Source organism: Pelophylax lessonae (assembly GCF_965119305.1).
Source record: "Pelophylax lessonae genome assembly, chromosome: 5".
Lineage (NCBI taxonomy): Eukaryota > Metazoa > Chordata > Amphibia > Anura > Ranidae > Pelophylax > Pelophylax lessonae.
Window position 1 is genome coordinate 515,905,954 of NC_138772.1, and position 22,282 is coordinate 515,928,235.

At 42.4% G+C, this 22,282-nt stretch overlaps 1 protein-coding gene across 1 annotated transcript in view; it reads right to left on the bottom strand.

The window, feature by feature from the left end:
* Positions 1-22,282, bottom strand: part of ATAD2 (ATPase family AAA domain containing 2) — an 82,848-nt gene that overhangs the window by 40,608 nt on the left and 19,958 nt on the right. The window contains exons 5-14 of the mRNA XM_082257941.1: positions 20,336-20,438; positions 18,956-19,046; positions 16,756-16,929; positions 14,954-15,074; positions 13,182-13,289; positions 10,902-11,010; positions 9,244-9,359; positions 6,236-6,410; positions 3,934-4,022; positions 2,178-2,337 (exon numbers count right to left, since the gene is read on the bottom strand). Coding sequence (XP_082114067.1) covers positions 2,178-2,337; positions 3,934-4,022; positions 6,236-6,410; positions 9,244-9,359; positions 10,902-11,010; positions 13,182-13,289; positions 14,954-15,074; positions 16,756-16,929; positions 18,956-19,046; positions 20,336-20,438 — 1,246 coding nt within the window. The remainder of the gene's footprint in view (positions 1-2,177; positions 2,338-3,933; positions 4,023-6,235; positions 6,411-9,243; positions 9,360-10,901; positions 11,011-13,181; positions 13,290-14,953; positions 15,075-16,755; positions 16,930-18,955; positions 19,047-20,335; positions 20,439-22,282) is intronic.

The window sequence follows — 22,282 nt, forward strand, 5'->3', positions numbered from 1 at the left end:
CTATGGATTTTTCTAAAGCTTATGAATCACATTATTGCTATTAAGCTGGATACACACTATCCAACTTTGATGGTTAGATTTCCTTCAGATTTACCTTTTCTATGTAGTACAAGGGCCTGCCTGATTGCATACAAATTGAAAGTGTTTAGGTTTAAGCTCATATTATATGGTTTTGGTAAGTCTAAATGAAAAAGTCTTCAGAAAATCTTATAGTGTGTATGGCCCATAAGTTTGCAAAAGTATTTGTGCACAATGGGTTCAGAAATTAAACTGAATGGGTGAATATCACTATCCTATGGAATCCACCATGCTATTCAGCTATGGCACCCTGCGACTATGTTGCCTTATGAGGAGTTTGTGTGTAATCTAAATTAGCAACTGTAAATATTTGAATATATATTTTTAAATAACATGGAGTAGTGGTAGAAGATGCATTTAATGGTTTCACAGTTATAAGTACACAGCTATGGGAACAGTTTTCAGGTTAAGACCCCTTTCACACTTGTGTGACCTGAAAGTTGCCTGACTTCGATGCGACTTAAAGCAATGCCTGTATAATCTTGAGGTCTATGGACCTCAAGTCGCATCACAGTCAGACAAAAGTAGTGCAGGGACTACTACTTTGAAGCCACGCAGATATGAATTCTACTCATTGGAAATCATGGGGCACAACTCGTCATGCAACTTTGAAGTCCCAAGTCGCAGTTTCTTTCGAAGTGCAGGAATGTTAGGTTGGGCTAAATGTGTGGGCACAACAATGCATGCTCAGCTATCTACCTGTAGTAAACTGATATGTGAGAAAGGACATCTAAATTACCTTATCGCAGACTATATAGGGCTGAAGTAATTATTTAGATCAGACCTTTTGAACGCCCTTCGTTAACACTATATCCACTTCAAGGGACGCTCTTTAGATAAGCAGAGTATATGGCCATCTGTCCAGGAATGTACAATTTGCCCAATTTGACCTTGCATACCTAATGCCCCATTCAAGAGAAGGTTATGACCTGGCATAATTCATTTTCTCACCAAGAGAGGTGCTAGTGAGGGGCTGAGTTATGCTAAATCTCAGGAATGGGGAAATTGCCCAATCCTGGATGAGATACACCTGGATATAGGAGATGGGCAAGACTGGGATGGCCCCATGATAGTCTATGAGAGAGAGGTCTCTATAAGTTTTAAACCGAGACAGGAGGAAGACGACCCACCCCTACAGGGGTACCCTTTTTTAATTTATTTTTTTGAGGTTTACAACCTCTTTAAATGTCATGTCATTTTGCTGTTGGATACAGACACTATGCAAGTGTCCATCTCTCCCCCCCCCCCTTTGATTGATGGCAGCTTCCCCAGCCAGCTGATCCCCCCCCCCCTGCTCTTCTGTGAAGCTGCAATGATGTGATGCCCTGCTCTATACATGCCCAGGTCTGTAAATCGCTCTATGATGAACAGCAATCATGTGACTTGTACTTTGCAAGCAGGAAAAATTGGCAAGTTTTTTTTTTTTTATACAACTATAAAGATGGATTAATAAAAAAGCATTTACCGTATTTAAAAATGTGTAGGATTACTGAACTTCAGATCTTTCAGGTGAAATCACCAAATCACTTAAAAAGGAGAAGTACAGGCTCGATTGGCTGTACTTCTGTGCTTCACAGGAGTGCAGTTCGCTCTGCACTCCGGTGACCCATTTACAGCAGTTAGCGGGCTAAGGTCAGCTGTCTACTGACATCACAGTGCTGGTCCGGGCTTGGGCAAGATCGCGACAATCTTAGCGAGCCGCTGAGAGCCACAGCTGGTCACTCCCATCCCCCCTCCACAGCCCAGCGCAGGAGAGGAGGGGGGCTTGTTGAGCAGAGAGACACTGACTGACAGTCAGCAGCTCTTTGCTTTGGGAGCTGAGAGAACCAAGCGATCAGCGGTGTTAAATCGTTTGGTTCTTAGTCTTATTAGGTTCCGGGGGAAAGATGCAACATCTGATCAATGCTGCATCCAACGAGGCAAGTATGATTATGGGGGGAAAAACAAACAAACTGCACAGTAGCATTTAATGCTATATATTGTAAAAGCTGTGCAGTTCTACATTATCTCAATACCATACATATTTAACATTAGAATAAGGGGACCTAGGATTTGTGGGACTGCTGATGAACAAATCGTAAAATCATTTTCATACTTACATCTCTGTCAGGCAAGCTGAAGAGGAACTCTCGGTCAAAACGTCCAGGCCGCCTCAAAGCCGGATCAATAGAGTCAAGTCTGTTGGTGGCTCCGATTACAACAATCTCTCCCCGACTGTCCAAACCATCCATAAGAGCCAGCAATGTGGAAACAATGGAACTAAAATGTTTGGGAAAATTATTAAGTAACCAACTAGTTCTCCCATAGAAAGTACTCAAATAAATTTGTCAAAAAATTCTTCATGTGCTCTGCATTAATTGTATGCATGTTTAAAGGATAATATTACCAATATTTTTAAAAGGCTTGAAAAATTGCTGAACATAAAATAGGAGAAAAGCAATAAAAGTAATGGATGAAGTTGTCTGGATGCTCACAAACATTAGAACAAAAAAAAAAAAAAACACCTGTTAATGTGAAACTCCGCTCAAGGCTTGTACTGTAATACACTATATTACCAAAAGTATTGGGGCGCCTGTCTTTACACACACACGAACTTTAATGGCATCCCAGTCTAAGTCCATAGGGTTGAATATTGAGTTGGCCCACCTTTAGCAGCTTCAACGCTTCTGGGAAGGCTGACCACAAGGTTTAAAGCAAGGTCCATAAAAGACATGGATGAGCGAGTTTGGGGTGGAGGAACTTGACTGGCCTGCACAGAGTCCTGGAGAGATCATACAAGCAACACAGGGAAAGCCGCTCAGGTGAGGCACAGACATACAGGTGCTGATCGGATCAGCCGTCCAGTGATCAAACTTCCAAAGAGAAAAAGTGACCGCACTCAGAGATGAATGAACTTGAAGTGTTTATTCCCATTCATAAAAGACAACGGTGCATCGAACAGACATGGGCACCGTGTCCATGTCTGTTCGATGCACCGTGTCCATGTCTGTTCGATGCACCGTGTCCATGTCTGTTCGATGCACCGTTGTCTTTTATGAATGGGAATAAACACTTCAAGTTCATTCATCTCTGAGTGCGGTCACTTTTTCTCTTTGGAAGTTTGCACAGAGTCCTGACCTCAACCCGATAGAACACTTTTAGGATAAATTAGAATATAGACTGCGAGCCAGGCTTTCACGTCCACAGTGCCTGACCTGAGTTTCTGGAAGAATGGTTAAACATTCCCATAGACACTCCTGAACCTTTTGGAAAGCCTCCCCTAGAATTGAAGCTGTTATAGCTGCAAAGGGTGGACCAACTCAATATTGAACCCTACGGACTAAGACGCCATTAAAAGTTCATGTTAAAGGCAGGTGTCCCAATACTTTTGGTAATATAGTGTATGTAGGCACACTGTTGACCTTTTAAACTGCTAGTTGCACGACTATTACAGATCCAGTAGCTTTAAGACCAAGTCACTGTACTTTAACAAAGCAGGAGGTAGATCAGAACTGACCAAACTTACGGCTAGGTAATATTCATTGTCAGGGACTCAAAACTTTGACACGAGGGGCAGCCAGGCTACTAGCATTTTTAGAAAATCAGCAATGACACATCTCTAAGTATGCGTTTTATTTAATAACCCAAATTTGGGTGTAACGGGACCCATTCAAATCCTTCAACACGTTTAAGCCATGGGCTGATTAGATTTGTTGAAACAAAAACCACAAAAAGCTTAGGTTGATCTGACTCCCAATAGGCTGCCAAAACCACCAACGGCTTCATACTCTCCTGCTTCAGCTCTGCGTAACCAACTGTTGATTAAAGTGCCACTGAGCTGAATGAAAATAGAACAGCATATATATGATACAGTACCTATGAATTTGGTCCTGTCTGCTTGATCGTACTGGTGCCAAGCCATCAATCTCATCAAAAAAGATAATTGAAGGACGCATCTGATAAGCCTAAGAAACAGAAGAAAAAAAAAAAAAAAAAAAAGTTCAAAAACTTTAAGGGTGCACAGCTATTAAACCCATCGATTTAAAAAGTTTCCCATAACTGTTACATTCAAGGCACGCCATGAGTAACTGTCAGTTGCTTGTGCTCTCAACTGAACTGGTAAGTCATCAAAAGCTTGGTGTCAAAACCAATCACGTGTAGCACCATGGCAACTGCAGATTAAATAGAGGCCAAGATGGGCGCTGTAAAGGATGGGAGGGTTTAGCTCTGTTTTAAAGAATATGTAACCCCAACATTTCATATTCCTGATATGTGCCTGCTGTACCATGTACTTGTATGAAAAATGATCCTGTTCTCTTTGTATTGCTTCCTTTGTGTGAAATCCCTGGTGATTCTACCAGTCCCTCTGCTTTCCTATTCAAAAAGGACCACACTAAGCAGAACAAACTGTAATCCAGGAGAGTCAATCTTCATTTCATCATGGGCCACAACAACATTATGGTTGCCCTCAATGGGCTGGTTGTATCCGACATGTAAGACTACATGTCCAGAGCATCCCACTCCACCCGTGAAAAGGCAGAAATGAGCCTTTCCCCGGCTAAATGGAGAAGCGCAGGATCTATCAGAGTTCTTTCCTCCTCTCTGCTTGCTGAGAAGGGGGGGGGGGGGGCAGAGATAAGTCTTGCTGCAGCTGAAGGGAGAAGCTCAGGATCTGGCAGAGGAGTTCTGTCCTCCTCTCTGCTCCAGACGGAGATAGGAGGGGGCAAAAACAGCGGGGGTTGCAGCAGCTGCAGGAGAGGTGCGAGGGCCACATGAATTGGCCTGGAGGGCCAGATATGACCCGCACGCCTTGTGTTTGACATGTGCTGTAATCCAATCTCTAGCTGTGCTGGGGGTGATCAGACTTGTCCTAACATCCCCCCGCACAGCCAGTCCCTGGAACCTTATTGCAGTGCTGTTTCTCCTCCCCCAGCTCTTACAGCTGAGAGCAGAGATGATCACAAAAAAAAAAAAAAAACCACAGGGGGGGTGGGAAAAAAAAAAAAGTATATATATTTTTTTTTTATATATTTATACACAAATGTTTTGTCTTTCATTTAAATTTTAAACTGAATGGGGTGTTTTACAAGGTGAGGGCTTACATACACTAAGAATGTTTAAGGTCAAACCACTGGGTGATATTTGGCAAATAAAATTGTCCATTAAAATTGTGAATTAAATTTGACTCCGATTTGGTAGCCATTACAACAAATGGGTGAACTTTAATACAAGAGGCTTTATACACATAGTCCAGATGCAAGTTGTCTTTCATCTAACCATGTAACTTATCTTCAATCACCAATTTTAACAGCAATAGCCAACAATGAAGAGTTAAGGTTGTGCTTTCTTTTGTTAAGCTGAAGGACAACATTTAATACAGTGAAATCGGGATTTATTTACAATTAGGCATTTGTAAAAGACTGAAAAGCAATAACTTATTTGTATTTGTTATTTATGAATACAGTGAAAAAATTGAATGATTATATGGGACTTGTCGAGAGGAAAAAGGTTGGAACCATCATCGGTTTTTTTTATTTTAAGATGTAAGCTCAGGCTAATATTTATCATTGTTTCACTACTACACTAACTAGTAACAAGCGAATGAAGGTGGCTTGAAGACACTGGCAGTCCTAACAGGACGACAGTCCTGGACGATGCACCTTCAAAAAACAAACAAGTCAGTAATAGAAGCTTCCCAATTTCATGAGAGGGCCACTTAAAAGGTGGTTGTAAAGGCTTAAGGTTTTTTACCATAATGCATTCTATCCCTCTGCGCCCCCCCCCCCCACCCCCAATACTTACCTAAGCCTGATACCCAACCCAGCAATGTGAAGGAGACCCGAGGCTCTCCCTCCTGATTGGCTGAGATGCAGCAGCAGGAGGCATTGGCTCCCAATGCTGTCAATCAAAGCCAGTGAGGCAGGAGTGGGGTTGAACTGTACTGGGTCTTAAAAATGCAGAAACTCAAACCTTTCATTTACTGGCTCTTAGCAGAACCCTCTATGATAAACAGAACTCACATTGGGGGGTCAACCACTAAAAAGGACAGATATTAAATGCAGACACTTGTATTTTGCATCCATTACTTTGCGGACCAACAAATAAGACCTGTAGTAATATCTTTGCAATAGAGGTCTAATGAGGTTCGCACGCCACAATTCCATTCGAAGAATATCACCTGGTCAAACAGCAGTCGCAGCTGACGTTCAGATTCTCCAACCCATTTGCTTAAGCAGTCAGCCCCTTTCCTCATGAAGAAAGACACTCTTCTGTCACCGATACTGCACTCATTAGCCAGGGCCCGGGCAACCAATGTTTTTCCTGTACCAGGTGGTCCATAAAACAGACAGCCCCTGGGAAAAGGGACAGAAAAACCCCACAAACTCATTAATACAGAAAGTCTCACGAAAATGTTCAATTCATTTTGAAACTACAATATGTGTATTTAAGTGCCCATTAAGAATGATCTGTTCCTCAAGCAAGCAGAACCCTACTGCCTTGCCCCGCTCTTCATTACATGCAGCGCTGTCACACAGCCAAGACAACCTTGTACTGCTTTGGGAGCTTTATTTTTTAAACCGATAAACACAATATACTCATACATGGTCTTTTTTATAAAATGCATTATTGCGCAATGTTAAATTGTCACCTATGCTTCTTAATGAATTTCTAACATTGCTTCGTAATCCAATAAATATTCAATAAAAAGTGAATATGGATGGCCGCTTTCTCACTGCTACAGCTTACCTTTTGAATTCTATCCAACTTTGGCTTTCAATCCTCCTCAAGCTTCTGCAACAAAAGCAGTTATCTATTCTCAGCATTCACTAGCCTTCCTATTGGTTTAGATGGCAGCAGCTTTGTTTTAAGAGTTGCAGAGTCAACCATTTTGGAAGTCATTTAAAGTTTAGGTCCACCCTAAAACTAAAATCCCTGCATCTATAGACATCCACGTTCTAACACTAACCTACCTAACCCTGTAAAAGAAGAAATCAGTATACATACCTTTTTTAAAGCCAATTCGATCTCCAGCGGCGGAAGCTCTGCAGGAGGACACGGCCAAAAAAGGCTGTGAATTGAATGGGAAGTAAAGTTACCCATAGACTTACTATGGGACTTCCGTTGACAGCCCTGTCCTCTGCATCCGCCTACACAGGGAAGCTCTGTGTAGGGATTTTAGTGTTAGGGTGGACTTCTACTCAAAGCCTAATCAGGTTTTAGTGAAGTTTAAAAAGGTTCATTTGGACCAAGCTCTTCCAAACAAACTATTTTCGTCTGACAGATGCAGCGGTCGTGTGCACTGCATAAACTGAATGTAGCCTTGGCTGCATAGAGTAAGAGATCGCTGGGTTCTGGCAGCAGGGAGAGAACTTCCCGTCCCACTAGCAGCACAAAATTGAACGCTGCTGCCAAGCCACACACAGCTTTATATTCGATGAGTGAACACAAAGCTTGCTCTAAATCGGCTGAAACGGATTGGTTACTTAAGATAATTTGAAGGAAGAGCTGCAGCAAGAGCAAAGTTCTAGAGAGCTTCCAACCGCTTATCAGTGGGGCTCATTGACAGATGTATTCCTCCACTGGTATAGTAGTCGTTCTCTTGAGGCTGAAGTCCAGGGTTGTGTCACTTTAAATCTTTAATTTGGGCCAAGCTGGCTCAAGCAAATTATTTCCATTGATTTGGTCGCTGTGTGTGCTATATCCTACTATAGTAGCATCAGCTACATACAGTATAGGGGGAACGGTGTTCCAGAGCAGTACAGGCATCTTCCCCCATCTGCTACGGTAGGAGTTGGCTTTTTTGCTCCTCAGCCCTTGAGAGAAAGCCTTGTATTTCTATCAATGAATAAAAGGCTTCCTCTGACTGGCTGAGCTAGTGAGGCAGGCAGACCATGGCATAAAATCCACCTGGGTCAGAGGAAAGCTGGTATTGATAAATGTACAGGGCTTCCCCTCAAGGGCTGAGAAGCATTCTGGCTCACTGTAAGTTGCCCATATTGCTTCAGGACACTTTGCCGCAAGTAGCTGATGCCAATATAGTAGGATACAAATGCACACAGCGTGTGAATTACAAATGGAAGTAGTTTGTTTGGACCAGCCTGGCAAGAAATCTGAACTTCAGGAGGTGCAACAGGAAGGTCTTTGCGGCCATAGGGGCTGTATAGAACTCAAGCCCAAGCAGTTTTAAAATAGTGCTCACAGCATCAATAAGAGCTGAAACGATTACCTAATTTTGGAATAGCAGTGGACAGACTCATCAGGGGCAAGCTACTAAAAGACTGGAGTTAGGTCGGTCATACATGGCTGAAATCTCGGCCGGTTCCGCAGGAACAGTTATTGGGCAGGCTGAATGTACCAAGTTGATCAATAGAGCCTGCTCCTTTGACACAATAACCCAATTGCTAAAATCTTGCATGACTGTAGCAAAAACCCCAGTCAAAAAAAGAGCCAGCCACACTCAGAGCTAAAGAGGTTTCTGAAGACTGAAAAAGACTCCTAGGTGCAGGACGACAACAGAATTCCAGGCTAAAGATGTGTAAATTGTCAATAGGGGCACTGCAAGCGGCCACTTACATCACCCCTCCTTTCCTGTCCTGGAGCAGGAAGGTTGCAACCGCATTACAGCAAGGCAACATCAGGTCAAGAGAGAAGGTCGTAGGTGGTAGCAGGTGAGGGTCAGATGGCCAGTTTCACTGTAGGTGGTTTAGGAGGCCTTAACTGTGGCCCTTAAAAGCACCAAAGGGCTGCACATGGTATTCAGTACATGTAATACCATACCACAGATAAGACTGCAGACACACTAGGAGACCGTTGGGGTGTTGCTGGAGGCTGTAAACCTGCTGCAGAAGACAGAATGGGCCCATGCAATGAGAGACACAGATCACAATCATTTCAGCCCCCTTTGGAAATCAATGCTCCCAACTGGGGATTGCAAAGGTCCATAGAGCAAGAACAGGTGGTCCACAGGCTGGACAGCAGGATCCTAGAATCTCTGGTTCACCAATCTGCTAAATTCAATCCGGTACCTAGGGTATAGAAACTTTGTTCCGAGTCTAACTTTTTATAGGCAGGGCTTATATTATGTCTGTACTAAACAAAGGCAGCAAAAAAAAAAAAAAAAAGGATTCTTAGTCCAATGACAAAACAACCTTTAAACTTATTTTCGTATTCTATAAATGAACCTACCTTGGAGGCTGAATCTTAAACTTTTCAAAAACTTCTGGATAAAGTAATGGGAAAACCACCATCTCCTTTAATGATGCTATGTGTTTAGAGAGACCTCCAACACTACTAAACCGTACCTATGGGAAAAAAAAATAAAAAAATAAGCATTTCTGGAATTCAGCTGTAAGTGGGCAATACAATTCTTAGTATATTTAACAATGTCCCATTTCTTCGCCAGATCGAAGGGGGGGGGGGGGGGAAACCCCCCACACAAATACCTGCCCAGTTTGTAATCTGTAATAACCCATACATGTATAAAACCAAGGTTTAGTGGCACTTTAGCCCTCCCTTTGTGTACAAGTTTTTCTAAACCCTATTTACACTATTCCACCACGTTGGGCCAAGACTATTAGCTTGTATGACAACCAGTAGACTTAAACGCCTTTCTGTGAGCTCCTGCGGTTACTGACATTCTCCTTGGGTGGTGTCCTCGCAATAGCTGGACCCAAAAGTACTGCTGTGCTAAATAGTATTCATGCATATGCTGACCAGGCCTTTTACCGATACTTGTTTACAAGTTAAAACATTTTTTTTTAACTGATTAGTTTTTCATTTTTACACTGTCCCTTTAAAAAAGGTTTTGATCACTTTCTATTGCTAGTGCAAGGAATGTAAACATTCCTTGTGATAATACAGCATGACAGGTCCTCTTTATGGAGACCCCAAATCTCTCCTCTAGCCTTAAAAGCAAAAGATCATAAAACTTTTTTTTTTGTGTGGCCAGAACTGGAAGTGACGACATGATATCACTTCGGTCCTACTAGGTCAGAGAGAGGAGCAGGGGCCTGCTTTCATTCGCTCATCTCTGTGCCCAGCCACCGCCAAATCAGTTTTCGGGCTTCCCGATTCGCCAGATAAGCCCCAAAAACCCAGAAAGCAGCGAGGAGGAGGTATTTAATTCAAAGTAATGTGATTTCCCAGTTAGATGGTAAGAACGTGGTTATGTGGGAGATGCAGTAAAGACCAGCCCACTGGGCAAGGCATGCGTATCTGTGAGAAATGGATTTATTGATATCCTGCTCTTTGCATTTATTTTATTTAACCATGTGTATTGCTTTTCTACTAAGTCCACCCAGGCATAATCTACAGCTGCTTCTGTACGAAGATTAAAAAAAAATTCTGTACCAAGTAATGTATGGACGCTGCCAGTGGTAACTTCTGAGAATGTTGGCTACCTGGCTAGAATGTAAATTCTTAAGGCCCGTACACACGATACGAAAATCGTAAGGGAATTTTCGTCTGACGAACGATCTGCCGATTTTCGGATTGTTAGTATAGTGCTTTCGACAGCAAGTACGGATTATCGGACAAAAACTGGATGTGCAGGCTATAAACTTTATCGTACGTCAGCACAACGTTTGATTTTCGTTTAATTAGTACAGTTTTCGGCCACATACAAAGCAATCCAACACATGACATCACTTCTGAAGTAGAATTCTGTCATACGGGAAATTTCATATGAAAGTAATATCTTCACTTTCCACATCAGACTAACATGCAACAAAACACGGACGACAGATCGTTCGATAATCCGATCGTGTGTACGAGGCTTTAGGCTCCAATACAATGAGCCACAGACATGACACCATTTCAATTTCTTACAACAGCATCAGACTCACAGAGGTGTCAATCTGCATTGGGTCAACATCTGCTAGACTAGCACCAATTTTCATGCGATCTTTGTGAAGTCCCTTTAAATCATCTCTCTGCATGTTCATAGGGAGACACCTTAAAAAAAAAATAAAAAAAAAACAAAATCAGATTATATAACAGTACCACTTCTAATATAACTTTCCATATAGTTAGATAGGCAATATGTGGGAAGCAGGTGCAGCTTACTTATGTAAAGTATGAACCACAAGCATATAGGACTTCTATAAAAAGATAACTCCATCAAACTAAAATTTCCATATTGGGTAGGTGCCAATGGGTTAAGTCAACTTAATACATTCCCAGGCTGGTAAACCTTTTCCACATGCTATGCAAAAGTGAAAGTCAATCTCAGTCAGCAAAACCTAAAGTGATTGTAAAGCTTTAATTTTAATTTTTTATTTTACATAAAATCATAAACAATGTCATACTTACCTGCTCTGAGCAGTGGTTTTGCATGGAGCAGCTCAGATCCTACTCTTCTTGGGTACCGCACCAGTACTCCTGGCTCCTCCCTCCTGTCGGGTGCTACCACAGCAAGCAGCTTGCTATGGGGCACCTGAGCTGAGCTGCTGCGTCTATTCACGAACAGAGCCGTGACCCCCCCCCCCCCCATCTCCTGATTGGCTCATCAGGTTGATAGACAGCAGGAGCCAATGGCTCCTGCCGCTGCCAACAGCCAAACAGGAGTGCGAGTCACCGGAGAGGCCAGGCTCTCGTGGAGATTACTGGATCGAGAAGGGGCGGCAGCGCTCAGGTTTTTTACCTTCATGCCTTCACAACCACTTTAATAGTCAATTTCAATAGCATTGCATTTTAAAGCTTTTATAACCAAATACCACTGAAGCTTAGTTGCCTAGACCAAATTTACCAGCAACAGCATTCAGGTTTCTTAACCACTTAAGCCCCGGAGGATTTGGCTGCTAAACGACCAGAGGGCATTTTGCGATTCGGCACTGCGTGACTTTAACGGACAATTGCGCGGTCGTGCGACGCTGTACCGAAACGAATTTGGCGTCCTTTTTTTCCCACAAACAGAGCTTTCTTTTGGTGGTATTTGATCACCTGTGCGATTTTTTGATCACGCGCTATAAACAAAAAAAGAGCGTAAATTTTGCAAAAATAGCAATATTTTTCCCTTTTTTTTATATGAAATTCCCCCAAAAAAAAATGTAAAAATCAAAATTTTTTAATATTTTCGGCCAATTTGTTTTATGCTACCTATGTTTGGTAAAAAAAATCGCAAAAAGCGTATTTTGATTGGTTTGCGCAAAAGTTATTGCGTTTACTAACAAAGGGAAAGATTTTTGTCATTTTTGTTGTTTTTTTTTTTAACGCGTAATGGCGGCGATCTGCGATTTTTTTTGCGGTACTGCGACATTGCGGCGGACAGATCGGACCCTTGACTGACATTTTTGACACTTTTGGGGTTACCAGTGACATTTCTACAGTAATCAGTGCTATACATATGCACTGTTACTGTAAAAATGCACTGGTAGTGAAGGGGTTAACTTTATTTGAGAGGGAGGGGCTGTGTGTGTCCCTAGGGGCGTGATTCTAACTGTGATTGGCTGTGGCTTCAACTGTATGCAGAGTGATCAATGGATCTACATAGTAGATCCATGTGATCAGCTCTCATACAGAGAGGAGAATGACAGGCAGCTTGTTTACACAAGCTGCCTGACTATCTCCCTCTCCCCCGCCGATCGCAGAGTGGCCGGCGGCGATCGGGTCCGCCGGTCACGCGCGCGGGGGGGTCCGTGACCACGCGGGAGCGGGAGCGCGCCTCCGGCGGCGCGCGCTCGCTCCCTAAACCCTCACAGGCGAGCGACGTAGACCTACGTCACTTTGCCTGTGAGGGGCTGACCGCCGCCGTAGATAGTCGTGCGGCGGTCGGCAAGTGGTTAACAGTAATGGTAATTTACCTTCCCTAATAAATGTGATTTTTTTTTTGTTTTTAAAATTGCTACTTGAAAGATTTTTATTTTTCCTCCAGACAGTAATACCAGCCTGCCAAATTCGCAGTCACTGTGCCTCTATTGGATCTCGTTGTTTGCCATGGTGCGTACATGATCGGGAGACACAGTTTATTCCCAATGGTACTGCAGGTACCTGCAGGTCTCGGACTGTGCAGCTGTGCACGCCTAGTTTAACAGTGTGGTTATGAATGGGTTAATTTTTTTAAAAATTGAGTAGTTTTAAAATTTAGTCAAAAAAAAAAAAAAAAAAAACACACAAACACCACCAACCTGGCAATGGCCTTGTTACGGCTTCGAACCAGCCGCCTCTCAAAATGTTCCTCATCATCTGAGGACGAGGAGGACGTAGAATCATTGCTATGCACCGCATGTCGCCTCCTGAAAGAAAAAAGTTGGCATTCAAATATTTTAAATGGCAACATATAGAAAGGTTTCAGGAAGATTTTCTCTTATACGTGTAAAAGAATAAAAAAGCATTTTCTTGCCCTATAAAAGTACCCCCAAACACACACATACATTTTTAAGCAGAGGCCCTACAGAATAAAAAAAAATGGGTTGGTGTTACAATTTTTTACGTATTGAATTTTAGCAAACAGGATACTAAATTGTTCAGAATCGAAAAAAGTTTTTTTTTCTCTAATAAAAATTTGTATTATATATTCACCTTTTTAATATCATGAGTTTAAATGAATATTAATTTATTGTTGCCCATTATTGGCACCTTTAGTGCAAGAAAAGCTCAAGAAAAATGTATTCCTTTAAATTCTATGCATGTCTTCACACTGGTCCGTTGCGCTTCCGTTGTGGTGCTAAAAATCCTGCTTGCTGCATTTTTGGTCAGTTACAGAAAAAAAAAAAAAAAAAAAAAAGAAACCTTAAAAAAACCACCTCCCCTTTGAAATGCATCAATAACGCACCCGTGCTACGTTTTTGAGTCACCTGACCTATGAAAGCCATAAGCAGAGCAAAATCACATGCCGATTAATAAAGAAATGCGCCGAAGATGCAAGATGCCAACTCCCATTTCGGTCCGATATGTTTTGGCAGCCTAAATTTCGGTGCATCTCTAGTTGTTTTAATAATATTTTTTACCATATGTATACAATTTGTGTAGTAAATGATTTTGTAAACAAAAGGAATACCAGAACACTATAGCTTTGCTAAAGTGAGAGCAGAGTAAGTAGCCTTACTTTAAGTGATTGTAAAGGAAAAAATTTTTTTTTTTTTTTTAAATACCACACAACATGTCAATACTTACCTGCTCTGTGCAGTGGTTTTGGGTCCCCCCCAATGGCACTCTGGGAGCCTCCCCCTTCGCGAGTGCCCCCATAGTAAGCCACTTGCAGTATGGGCACTCATGCATGCTCGCTCCCGAGACGGCTCTCTGAATCTTTAAAGACAGAGCATGGCTCAGCCCACCCCCCGCATCACTGGCTGTGATAGACAGCAGCGGGAGCCAATGGATCCTGCAACTCAGCCAATCTGGAGGGAATGACTCGGGAGAGCCTCGGGTCTCCTGCACATCGCTGGATCAAGATCAGGCTTAATTAGGGGGGAGCTGCACACTAAAGGTTTTTTTACCTTCATGCATAGAATGCATAAAGGTTAAAAAAAACCTTCAGCCTTTACAACCAACCACTTTAAGGCTGATAGACCGCTGTTTCAGTCGCACAAAGGGCTGATCCAGATGGCATATTGGTTTTGTTAATCTCCATGCAGAGCCTCTGGCAGATGCGTGTGCATCCACCTCGGAGATGCATGTAAGCAGCCCACAGAAGTGGATGCACAAGCAGCACCGGCACAGACATAATCTCATGTCAAAACTTGACATGTGGGTAGGAATGGGTGCACAGATCGGAATGCAGAGGCTCCGCATTTGGATCTATGCACCTGCTCCAGCCCACATGACAAACTTTAACATGCAAACTTGTCCATGCTGGTGATACGTGTACATTGAGGATTATTGAAAGATTCTATTAAAAAAAAGTAAAAAAAGTCACGGTTTTAAAAAAGCCAAAGCAATATGAATTGACAATTCTAACCTGCCAAGGCGCCTCTTGCAATATGGACTTCTAGGTCCAGCAGAACCAAACCGGTAACGCTGTCTGACAGGAGAAGCTGCACTGGCATAAAACATACCCGTTTTCTTATGGTGTCTGGGCTCTAAGAAAGACAAAAAATAATTATATATAGAAATACTTTCACATAGAAGCAGGAAACCCACATTTCAACCATATTAAAAGCAAAAAAAATCATGTCCATTTGCATAAGCATATGAACACTTCTCTACTTTTTTTAATCTTAGACTACATTCATATGGTCAAATAGTAGCTGCCAGGGGCCATTGCTGGCAAGCATCAATGATCATCTGCACAGTTACATGTGACAGGAGCCTACAACCGACTCTAGACGCAGACCGAGTGCTTCCATGGTTAACATTCTCTGCTGCATTCTGGCCACACACAAACCGGTCAAAGCGAATTGACCAGTTCACACATGGCCGTAGCACAGAGTGCTGCTGTTTCCAGAGGCAAAGTTTAGCAGTCTTCAAAGCAGCAAACTATCAGCAGATATGCATCCATAGGGTCTGTGAAAACAACTAATTTAATAGAAGAGGTCATGCCAGCCTCACCTACAAAAGGCTGTGCCTCGTTTTGCTTAGCGCAGTCCATAATATCTGGGAAGAACAAGCCCCTATTCTAATGCTTGCACATGACTGGATCTTCTGGATTATTTTGCACCATCACATGTGCCCTCATCTCAGACTTTGAACACTATATTGTGAAGCATCCCTGAACCAATTCAATAGAGAAAGTTTGAGCTTGCACAATTTATCCACTTGACCTCCAGAAGATTTACTCCCTTTCTCAACCAGGCCTTTTTTTGCTATACAGCACTAAGTTACTTAGTGACTGACAAATGCGCAGTCATGCAACGCTGTACCCAAATAAAATGTGTGCAATTTTTACCCCACAAATTGAGCTTTTGGTGGTATTTGATCACCACTGTGTTATATTTTTTTTTTATAGCGCAAAAAAAAAAAAAAATATATATATATATATATATATATATATATATATATATATATATATATATATATATATATATATATATATATATATATATATATATATATATATATTAATATTAAAAAAAAAACTTACTGCATCCAATTTATAAAAAAACAAAAATAAAAATTAAATGTCTTCATAAAATTTATGACAATATGTAATCTGCTACATATTTTTGTAGCATTTAATCTGCTGTGGGCGGTCGGCAAGTGGTCATCTTTGCTCCAGCCCACACTGGCAAAAGTAGAAAAATCTGAAAGTGGCTTATGACAAAACATTTGCATGGTCCATGTGCCTAAGGGAACATAGGGCACTAAACTAGAACTATTCCTTGAGACCTTATTAACTGATTGCCGACCGCCGTACGACTATTTACTGCGGCAGTCAGCCCCTCACAGGCAAAGTGACGTAGTACTACGTCGCTTGCCTGTGAGGCTCTAGGGAGCGAGCGGAGGCGCGCGGTCACGTGGGGAAGAAAAAAAAAAAAAAGGACGTCAAATTCGTTTGGGTACAGAGTCTCACAACTGCGCAATTGTCCGTTAAAGTCACGCAGTGCTGAATCGCAAAACAGGCCCTGGTCAGGAAGGGGGTAAAATCTTCCGGGGCTTAAGTGGTTAAAAGGACAGATTTAGTGATGCTCTATTCTCCCAAAGTGTTTTCAAACAGAACTCTTTTCCAGGAAAAGTCCACCTATAAAATTTCATAGCTCTCAGGCAGACATTTGCATCTCTGTCCTTTAGGTGAAACTTATTCCTAGCAATGTTCTTCCTCACCATGTAGAGGCACTTGGTAAGGAACAGCAGCTTTTCTCTGTCTCAGCTCGTAACGTTTTTGGTTAAATTCCTCTCCATCTTCCTCCTCGTCGTCATCTTCATCATCCTCCTCCTCGTCATCCTCCTCCTCCTCTTCCTCCTCATCTTCATGGTCTTCAGCCTCCTCAGAAGAATCTAAATTAAAGCAGAGTATTTTTGAAAGCACCACATAGAGAGAGACAGACTTGTGTTCTCTATATCAGATTCTAATTCTTCGGGATTTTAAGTGAACCTGTGCCCAGACTGTGTACATTTTCTGAGCACACAGTAAAATACTTTAAAACAAGCCTTCATTTACCTCAGTAGCTAAAGACATTGTGGAGAAATTTCAAGTTTTACCACAAAAACCTTTTAAATCTCAATCACCTTACATTACTTCTCAATAATTCTTTATCATTAAAAACTTCACAAAGAAATTACAAAAAAGGTATACAAGTGGAATTTAAGGAACATTATCCATAACAGTTGGTATAAGAGTATAGAAAAGAAGAATGCAAGTCAGTGTTGGTCAAAAAGGTTACCCCTCACAGAATAGGGAAAGACAAAGCAATTGGATTAGTCTAACGACAAACAAGAAAAGGGCAAAAGGATAAGACAAAGATCAGTTCCCATAAGTCATGCCACCCAACAGAAAATATGTCAAAAATACTTTATCTTGGATAGGGTACCCACAAAGTCCAATCTAGCCAGATAGGGTAACCACAAAGTCCAATCTAGCTGGAGCTGTGTATACCTGTCATCTTTATTAGCAACCAAATGTTTTCAGGAGCACTGCAGATTCAAGTCAGTTATTCGATCAAGCATGCCTGTGGAGAAACGCACTGATCCAGTCTTGCAACATTTAGTTTGGCAGCTTCCCCATTACACCAGCCTGCTGCCCCAATATAAACACAAAGAAAAACCCTACAAGTTCTCAGAATTGCCATGCCAAATACACAGCCACAGAACTAGGCTGTAGTCTAGGAATTAGAATGGGGCATTTTCAACCGGGTATTTACAGAAAGACAGCTTACTTTGTAACATACAGTACCTCTCTAAAAAAGGAAACACTGCCACCTTAATCAACCATATCTTCATGAAGAGACGAACAACATTCTAAAAAAATGCATAAAAAAAAAACACAGAAACACAAAATGAAATGTAGCACCCTCCTAGACAGGTTCTAGAAGAGAGTATAGATTTTTGGGTCTTTCCGCTTACCAGGAAGGCTGTCAGGTACATTTAGAATGCTCTCTGCCTACCAGGATCCATTAGTGAGGTCTGCTCATATTGCAGCTCAGCTTGTCTGAATGTTTCACACTAGTCCAATAGGTAGGCATATTGGACAGTGGGAGGAAACCTGACTAGTGAGGGCACAGGCATTGTTACAGCCCTAGCGATTGGCGGATGAAAGTGCCTCAATGCATGCTGGGTGGCTGTATAAACACCAAGGGCACATGTGCTCGGGGTCTTTAGCTGGAGGGTGTGGTCCTGGAGGGAGGGGCGTCAGCCCCTTTGTAGAAGTTGCCATGCGGCCTTGGGTAGTCGACCTGAGGACCAGAAAGTCAGAAGCTGAACACAGAGGTCCTGCAGAGCTGACTGAAAGGAAGACACTAGGAAGGATCTGATTCTGCCTACTGTACAGATCTGGGTCACGGGTCCTGTTCTGTAAAGGCCATCCTTTCAACTAGAAGAGTCAGTGGATGGGTGTCAGTAAGGTAGGTAGCTTAGCGAGTGTCCTGAATATAAAGTAGTTGCATCAAGTCTGCTGCAAAGCAAGACGACTTAATTCTTCCATACAAGTGGCAGTATGGTAAAAGCAGTGTGTCTGCTTCCACAAATAACCTGGTGAGAGTTGTATTTATCTACTGTGAATAGTTCAGCTAGACTATCCCACTACTCCCTTCTCCCATCCAAGTTCCACAATAAATACAAAACCAAATCCCCTGGACTGTTTATGGAGTAACAAGCAAACGGGAGTAAGGAGGGATATGTAAAATCCCCCAGCAACTGTCTGCAGGTAATCAGAGGGAGGCCTAAGAAGTCATCACACAGCAAGCCCTACGGGGACAGTGCTACAGAAATAAGTGGCCTTCTTAGTTACTATTTACTAGTACAGCACTTTTTTCTCCAATTTAGCATCTCTTGCTTTTCTGTACAGATCAAAGGCAGGCAAACTTACCACCGCTTTCCTCTTGGTTGTCCGTGGTTTCCTCATCAAGCTGGGAATTGCGACGCTTTCTCTTCACGCGGGAATACATATCAACATTTTCCTATAACGCAAGAAAACAAAAAAAAAAAAAAAAAAAATAAAAAAAAAACTTTATAAAATGGATGCTTGGAATTGGTAGTGTGAACCCTTACAACTGATTTTTTTAAATGTCAAATATCTGAAACCGCTTACAAAGCAACACAAAAAGTAATGCAAGATGAAGCGATAAAAACGGTGGACAGACCACAGGTTCCATGTCCCCACACAGCTCACGCAAGCAGTTTTGACCCCATGGTGTTCTTGATTTACTAAAACTGGAGTGCACAAAACCTGGTGCAGCTGTGCATGGTAGCCAATAAGCTTAAACTTGTTCAATTAAGCTTTAACAAGAAAAAAAAAAAAAAAAAAACTGGAAGCAGATTGGTTTCTATGCAGAGCTGCACCAGATTTTGCGCTTTCCAATTTTAGAGAATCAGCTCCAATACATTTGGGCCTAAATTTGTTTTTTTCCTGGATACGTTTTATAGCAGTAAGTAAAAAAAAAGATTGTTTTTTTTTTTTGTGTATAGTGCAACAAATGAAAAACCCAGTGGTGATCAAATATCACTAAAAGATGGCTCCTTTTGTGGAGGGGGGGGGGGGGGGGGGGGGAGTACATAAATTTCATGACTGCAATTGTCAGTTAAAGTAACGCAGAACCGTATCGGCCTGGTTGTGAAGGGGGTGGGGGGTGTTTTAAGTTAAGTGGTTAAAATGATTAGTTAACCTTTTATGAAAAAAATAAATGCACATTTTTGCAGAAAAAAAAAATAAAAAATAAAAAAATCTTGTGCATTTATGCTGGAGCTTGTAAAAAGCATTGCACCCGCAATCAGCAGATCATGGGTGCAATGCCAGGCTCCTGCAGACTTAGTACACTGCCTGCCAGTAGGTCTTCAGGGAGAAAACATACGAGAGCACTGAAAACAGTTCATTAAGAACTACAAGCTGTCGGCCGCAATAGATTGTACTTGTAGTTCAGTCATTTACAGAACTCGAAATGCATGAAGTGCTATGTGGGTGGAGCGGTTTGTAAATGACAGCGGGTGCGGGGAGAAGATCCTTTGCCTGCTGTCACTGGAAAGTAAAAGGGATCAAGAAGAGAGGTGGCAGAAGCTGGAACATGTTACATACAGGTGGAACATGTAACAAATTCTAAAGGTGAAATAGGCCCATCACTTACATTTTAAATTTTGGACCTGTGCATCTACATTTAAAAAATTCACAAATCTAGTAATACTTAGGTAATCTATCCATAAAGCTTGGTAGTGTATGAAAATATATAAAATAGAAAAAAAAAAAAGTTGTTACCTCTTCTGTGTCATTGAAGACCCCCAAATCCTCAAGCTCTCGCATACGCCGGCGTCGCATCTTCTTCATGTCGTCCATTTTCTGCAGAACCGCTTCCGCAGTGCTGAAAGAAATGGAGATTTTAAATGTTCACAAATTTTACACATCGAACACTGCAAACCGTTCTTTACTGTAATAAGATTCGTCACAGCTAGAAAAAAGGCAAATAATGGTATTTTCAACTTACCGTAAAATCAATTTCTGATGTTCATTGGCGGACACAGCTTCAGAGGATCATAACCGTTGGGTTATACTGCCCCCTGAAAGAGTAGGACAATAGGCAGAAAAAAAAAAAAGTCTGGCTATGCCCATGGGCAGTCCCAGGGGGTATACTCTCTCTGCTATAGGCACTCAGATTTGTTACAAGCAGTGTCAGAAGAATTATAACTCCGCAGAGGGGTGGGTGCTGTGTCCGTCAACGAACAGAGAAATGGATTTTACGGTAAGTCAAGAATCCCATTTTCTTTTTCGTTCATTGACAGCTTCAGATATTCATAACCGTTGGGACGTCCCAAAATCAGTGTTAAACATGAGGGGTGGGAACAGCAAAAAAATTTCCAAGGCCAAACCGTAGCCAACCAGGCAACAGGAGCTCAACCAAAACAGCTGGAGCCCACCTGAGAAAAAAAAAAAAAACCCAATACACCCTCAAAGAGGATCAAGTCCTCAAAAGCCTGCAAAACCTTGTGGCCAAAAGATGCAAACACATAAACTTTAAAAAACTGTGAAAAATGTGCAGACGACCAAGTGGCTGCCGTGCAAACCTGCGTCACTGACACCTAAAGACGTAAGCCCAGGAGGCACTAAGTGCCCGAGTAAACTGCACCCTACCAGGGAAATTAGGAACCTGACCCTTGATGGAATAGGCTGGAATCACTGTCTGGTCTATCTGGAAATGGTCGCAGGGAAGCGGACAACCCTTTACGAGGCCCATCCATGAGCACAAAGAGTAACTTCCTGAAAGGCTACATAGCTGCCAGGTACACCCTAATTGCCCTGACCACATCCAAGGCATGCAAGGTAATTTCCTTCAGAGGTCTTCATTCAAATGAAAAATCAGAGACAACCTTTGGAAGGAATGACGGACAGGGGCGAAGAACTACCTGATCTCTGAATCACCAGGTAAGGTTAACAAAAAGGATAATGCTGCCAGTTCCAACACCCTGTGCACAGAGGTGCTAGCCACCAAAAAGGCCACCTTCTGGGACAGCGTAAGCACGGGAATCTCCCCAAGATTCTCAAAGAGAGGCTTCTGGAGGACCGAAAGCAAAAAATTCAGGTTCCAAGGTGGCAACAGAGCCCACACTGGAGGAACCAAATGTCGGACAGCCTGAAGAAAGGTACCCACCAGGGAGTGAGTGGCCAAAGTTCATTGGAAGAAGACCGCTAAAGCCGACACCTGGTTCTTGATGGTACTCGAGGCAAATTTCTGTTCAACCCCCCGTTGAAGGAAGGTCAAGATCCGAGCCACGAGAATGAGAGGATGAACCCCAAGTGACTCACACAATGCAATGTACGTCTTCCACATAGTATGGTAGATCCTCCTAGATTTCCTAGCTTTTAACAGCATTGGAATCACTGACTCAGACAAACCTCTATCCATCAGCACCTGGCGTTTCAACAGCTAAGCTGTCAAAGCCAGCGACTGTAAAGCAGGATGGAAGATTGGTCCTTGGGACAGAATATCCTCACAGAGGAAGCTTCCAAAGAACGGCGGCGACCAGCCGCACCAGGTCGGCGTACCAAGCCCGGCGAGGCCAGTCCGGAGCCGCTAAGATAACCAGAATCCATTCTGCCTCAATCCTGCGTAGGAAGTCATGGCAGAAGCTTGAGAGGGGGAGGAAGGCATAAAGCAAATGATACTGACCCCACAGGGCCACCTGCGCGTCTGTGGCGTCCGCCAGAGGA